The sequence below is a fragment of the Branchiostoma belcheri genome, unplaced genomic scaffold (genome assembly GCF_001625305.1).
Source record: "Branchiostoma belcheri isolate BF01 breed outbred unplaced genomic scaffold, Haploidv18h27 scaffold56, whole genome shotgun sequence".
Lineage (NCBI taxonomy): Eukaryota > Metazoa > Chordata > Leptocardii > Amphioxiformes > Branchiostomatidae > Branchiostoma > Branchiostoma belcheri.
Window position 1 is genome coordinate 1,314,740 of NW_017804198.1, and position 5,980 is coordinate 1,320,719.

General features: G+C 45.6%; 1 protein-coding gene across 1 annotated transcript; it reads right to left on the minus strand.

The window, feature by feature from the left end:
• Window positions 1–940: 940 nt before the first annotated feature.
• LOC109481544 lies at window positions 941–2,565 on the minus strand. The gene has a single exon (XM_019784129.1). The coding sequence runs from the start codon at window positions 2,559–2,561 to the stop codon at window positions 960–962; it is 1,602 nt and encodes a 533-aa protein (XP_019639688.1). The 5' UTR covers window positions 2,562–2,565; the 3' UTR covers window positions 941–959.
• Window positions 2,566–5,980: the final 3,415 nt, after the last annotated feature.

Here is a 5,980-nt window from a genome sequence, read left to right on the forward strand (position 1 = left end):
GTCATGCAGAGCATCAAACACAGAGCCTACAAAACATTACCGAACCTCCCCTGACACAGTTGGTCTTGCCGAGCATCAAACGCATGGCCTACAAAACAATAGCGAACCTCCCCCTGACACAGTTGGTCTTGCAGAGCATCAAACACAGGGCCTACAAAACATTAGCGAACCTCCCCCTGACACAGTTGGTCTTGCAGAGCATCAAACACAGGGTCTACAAAACATTAGCGAACCTCCCCCTGACACAGTTGGTCTTGCAGAGCATCAAACACAGGGCCTACAAAACATTAGCGAACCTCCCCCTGACACAGTCGGTCTTGCAAAGCATGAACCACATGGCCTACAAAACATTAGCGAACCTCCCCTGACACAGTCAGTCTTGCAAAGCATGAACCACATGGCCTACAAAACATTAGCGAACCTCCCCTGACACAGTCGGTCTAGGTAGCGAATTTATTAGTGGGTCTGCAAAGGATTAGTGAACCTCCCCCTGAAAAATACTGCGGATAGAGAGTTAGAAAAATCAAAGATGATTATCCGATCATGAGTTGTGCATTGAGACGTCTATTCAAATGTCCATAAAGGTGACGTTTCGATAGTACAATTTTCTTTCTTGTCAGCCATGTGTTGTGTCTATTAAAATTTAAATATTTGTGATAAAAGCGGCTGCAGTACCTTTGACCACCGCATGAGGTGATGTTAAAATACCACCCAAAAACCAACATGACGGCGATTTAGTATTGGCCTCACAGAATACATACTTCTCAAACGTTAACGCCCAGCGATTGGTCCATACAGAATACTTTCTTCTCAAAAGCCCTGCGATTAGTCCTTATATAATAATTGGTTCGCCCGTTAATTGCAGTGAATAAGGCTTGATTTGGAATGTATTTTCTTCGTGAAATTCATAATAATGATAATTAGTCTTTTTTTTCTCCTTCTCTCAAGGCAAGTAGTGGTCAATTTTTATCTTCCCTACAGTAGCAATACTTTCGAAGTTCTGGATTCGTGTTCAGGACACAGTCGCTTTGGTGTCCATACTTGTTAATTCTACTGATGTCTGAAGTAACAGTCATGGAGTCGTTTCCGAGCTTTTCCGTGATATGAACAGTCGCTTCAAACAGTGCCAGTCCCGGCGTGGTCTCTACTGTGATCTGTACATCTCTATACGTGATGCCGTTTTGGTTATCTGGTTCAGCCGCCTCGGCATGGGTCACGTTTACAATCGACAGTTGGTGGCACAGACTCATGTAGGGCTTGATGAGGGCGTTGATGTGTGCAACCAAGAACTTGGCAACCTTCGTGGCGACACTGCCCTCTGGCGGAATAGATTTCCACTGCAGACAGGCGCACCAGTGCGTCTCAATCCCCGCGTCTTGACAAGTCCGGTTGGCGGGAATTTTTGTGAAGAGACTGATCGCCCGAGGTAGACCGTTAGGCGCCGGTAGGTGCGAATCTTTGTGCCCTATAACGTCAGCTAACGTAGCGTACATGTCAAACGGTGTGGTCAACCTGTCCGAATTTTGCTGCAAGGTTTTCAAGACTTTCGGGTGGTTGCGTTTGATGCTATCCGGGAGTACAATAGACATAAAAGGGAGTCGTTCCTCTATCTTCCCTTGCAATGTTTCCCTCATGTTTCCATACCTTGGACCGTGATCACTAAAGACGACCAGAATAGTGTTCTTCAAATGCCCCTCCTCGTACAGACCTGAGAGTAGGTTCAATAGATCCTGCTGTACCAGTTCGATGATATTCAGGTCATCGTGGCTGATCTGAGTGAGAAAAGTGAACCCAAACCGTGGCCGGGAACTCTCGTACGCCAGGTGAAACTCCTTCAGGTAATCAAACATCATAACGTGCTTTGGAACGGACCCGTAGCAAAATGTGGGCCCTTCGTCTATTTTGTGCCAAAATGGCCGCATGTAGTGGTCCGTGGGTTGTTCTTTGAATCCGTTTAAACGTAGGTTAAACGCGGCAAAACCGGGCATGTCTTCGGCGAACTGGGTAGCGTATCCTTTCTTCTTGTACTGTTTCCAGATAAGCGGGTACGCGTCAACGAATTGTGAATTCTCCGTGTTTCTTTTGACGTTCGGTAGCTCTGCCTCCGTGTGGCCTGTGAGGATAGGTATGAATGCACCTGCGGTCGCGTCGCCTACTATGTTATATCCTCGAAGCACAACAGCGCCCATTTCTTTTGTCAAATAGTCGTAAACCTTCGGCAATTTCCGCATGAAGTTTAAACGAGAGGTCGAGTCGAAACCGAGCATCAACACACTGACGTCTTGAAAGGGGTTCGGGCTTACTTTCAAAACGGGGCGACTCTGTGGTACCAGTAAGTTTGGGTTTGGGTAGATGTGAGAGAAATACCTTTCGAACTCTCCACACTTCACTCTAAAGAAGTCAGTCGTGACGTTAAAATTCAGCCGAACAGAATCACTCGTGTCCACAACCCTCTCCTCTACTTTGTTTTTGAATACAGCCTCCTCGTCGTCGATTCTGTGGAAGGACCAAAGTTGGCACCTGTCGAACTCCGGGGCGATGTGTTTGTGAACTTTGACCATGTCGACTGTGACAGCGCCATCTTGTATGGTGAACACGTCGTCGCGACCGGTGCAGGTGAAGGGGTTGATATCGTGGAACCAGTGCGCTATTTCAGTACGGTTTAACTCTAGATGTGGTTGCTTGCACACGACTGTTTCCAATTCAGTGGTTGGTGCCACCATATCATCCCGTTTCCACTCTTCGAACGAGTAAACTACTCCTTTAGTGATGACGTTAGTGCGTATATTTAGACCTATGAGATACTGGATATACACCAACACCCCTAGAAGAAAGACTATGGCTATGCACAGTCCTCGTGTAACGTTCTTCAGTCGGCGGCGGTTGACATGTGTAGACCGTAGCACGTTGTACGCCATAGTTTTTACATACGCGACTCTAGTGGGCAAATGCAGAGATGCCAAATATTTTCGTACCTGTGTAACTCTTGGACCATTCTCTGCGGACCGGCTTTGGAGTTTTTCAGTCTCAGTTTTTTTTTCTGACACTCGATCTGGTTAGCCGGTATTTCTGATACTTCGTGGCGAATAATTGAAACCCCTACCGTGGGCTGAGCGGGAGGCTTGGCGGGCGGGCACACTATTACCGCCAGGGAGACCAGGTAGCCACTACGGTCTGTTTCCCCGGGCTCGTATCGGGGTCACTCACCTTCTGTGTTCCCAGATCTTTGCCCTTTTGTTCCCGTCTCATGTTTGTACAACGGCAGGTGATTTGTTCGTCAGAGTGCAAAGAGCAAAACGTACGCGTGGAGGCCGAGGGTACTATGATCTCCAAGCAGATGCAAGGATCGGCTCATTCTCACTGTCCGAGGCTTTTTGCAATATTTATATTTCAATCATAAAACTTGGTATGCCTGAAATATATTGTTTTCCCTCGTGTATCTTCTTCTCCCTCTCCTTCTACTCCAATTTCTTAATTTTTTTTTGGGGGGGGGGGTAAATGACATGACATTTGGCATCATCATTTTCTTTTAGATACAAGGCAGTCTATTAGAATTGTTTTATTTGGCTATTTCAGGCAAAAAAAAAATGTACATTTTGGGATCTGAAGCCCTGGTATTAAATCCGAATGACCTGCAATTTTCTATGGGGATACCTTTTGCACATGTCCCTAGAACGCCATTCACACTTTTGACACACACTACTTCAAAATGGAGTAACATAGGGCTTTTTGGCTATTCTCTTGTTTATTTTAAATATATATCTAGATCGGAGTTCTAGAGCAGACTGTAAGAGACTTAGAATTAGGGAACCACCCAGACAAGCTGAATTTGAATGATGAAATGCTGACTGATGAAAAAATTCGTATCTTTTTTTTTAAAACAATCACTGGGCGAAAAGGCCTCGAATGCAGCCATATGAGCACAGGGATATTTACGCATTTTTAGCAGATACAAGCGGATGCAAACGGATACGGGTAGGATCCGTAAAATATCCTAAATTTGCATTCTTAGGGATCCGGAACGTTTGGATCCCTAAATATCCCAAAATGGGATTTTCCACGGATACCAATTTGTTTCTTTAGGGATTTTTTTGTATTACCTGGACTGTCCGGATCCCAAAGGATTCCAAAGCGGGATTTTTCGGGGATTCCAATTTGTTTCTTTAGGGATTTTTTGTACACCTGAAGTAACCTGGACTGTCCGGATCCCAAAGAATGCAAAAATCGGGATTTTCTACGGATGCGAATTTTTTTAATAGGGATTTTTCCGGATATGCGATAGATCCCCACGTGCAGACGTCGGTATTTTACACGGATGCGTACAGATACAACTTGTGCTTTTCCCGTATCCCTATCGGATGTCCATATACACATTTCTCTGCATTTGCCTCGGATGCAAACAGAGCCGGCGTTTGGATTTTTATTATCCGTACCTCGGATCTTCCCTAATCCTTACGGCATTCTCCCCTCGATACGCCCGTGTTTGATATGTATACGTGCAGATCCAACAAGCAAGTCAAATTAGATAAATGAAGGAATAAACGAATGAATAGATTTAGCCTGAAAGCCTTTATTAAAACTCCGCACATACTGTGTAAAGCAACAACAAAGAGAGAACTAACTATACGAATACATCTAACATTTGTAAAATAAATATTTGCAATGCTAAACAGGTAGAACTAGAACTATAAAGTCTTGCTTCGCCAGGATGATCGTCTCACAGCCCATGTGTTGTTTCAGCCATCATCTGTCTCCTAGTCACACATCAGGATGGTCTTTGTAGAAGTCTGCGCTGAAGACAGTCTTACCCCACGTTCAATCAGTCGCTTCTGACCTACGAAAAAAACAACAACAGAAAACTAAATACAGTGTAAAAATAGCATTTCGGCCAGAATGTGCTAAAAACCGTCTCCCCAGCGGCCCGGATGCCAGCAGCAGGCATTGTTATGTGAGCCAGCATTGACATGTGAAATACCCCCCGTGAGAAGGCCGGAGCTTTTACATATGGGAACAACAGGTCAGATAAAGGCCACAGATGTGAGTTGCGAAGTTGAGTTGCTCTAAACTTTCGTCAGAAATGATCTGAAACCATTATACTAATTAAAAGAGTTTCGAAGGGTTTACTCACTTCTATATGCCGTCAACAGTCTTATGCAGTCGGTTTATGGTCCAGTTGAACTGTTCGTCAGGCGAGTCTGCAACGTGTCATGACATGCCTGGCGGCTTCGTGCCCTCGCCGGGCGATGTCCCCGGTACGTCTCTCGTCCTTGTCTCGACCACTGATAGCTGCTCATAGCGTCCAGTCGGTGTACGGTCAGTTGATCCTAGACTTTGACAATCAATGCCGTGGTTGCTGAACTTATATGCAGCGTATATATATGGACAGCGGGACGATAGAAAGGGGACGCACACTCAAGCAAGCGGTCACTGAAAGTGACCGTTGAGTTTGAATCTCCCCCGGGGTCTTCTCAGATTACCCACAAGGCACTGCTGCTGCCGGAACTGCTCTGCGGATCCAGCAGAAGTGGATCTTTGAGATATGCTCGGTTTTGGTACCGGCGAAGATTATATGTGAACCAACTTCTTGTCTGATACGCAAAGTTTCCAATCAGCAAAAATCAGTACAGTCACGAATCCGAGCAGACAGTTGCTTATGCGACGCGCAAAGGCAACGTTATGTACGTATATTACGGAGTGCGCCCTCTTGTGGCGATTGTAATTTCAACAATTTGCGGATGCGTACGAAAACAAATTCGGATATTTAAGAAATCCCCAGATTACCCACAATTCGCTTCTGCTGTGGAGTGGGCCCGCGGATGCGTACGAAAACAAATTCGGATATTTAAGATATCCCCAGATTACCCACAATTCGCTTCTGCTGTGGAGTGGGCCCGCGGATGCGTACGAAACAAATTGGGATATTTAAGATATCCCCATATTACCCACAATTCGCTTGCTGTGGAGTGGGCCCGCGGATGCA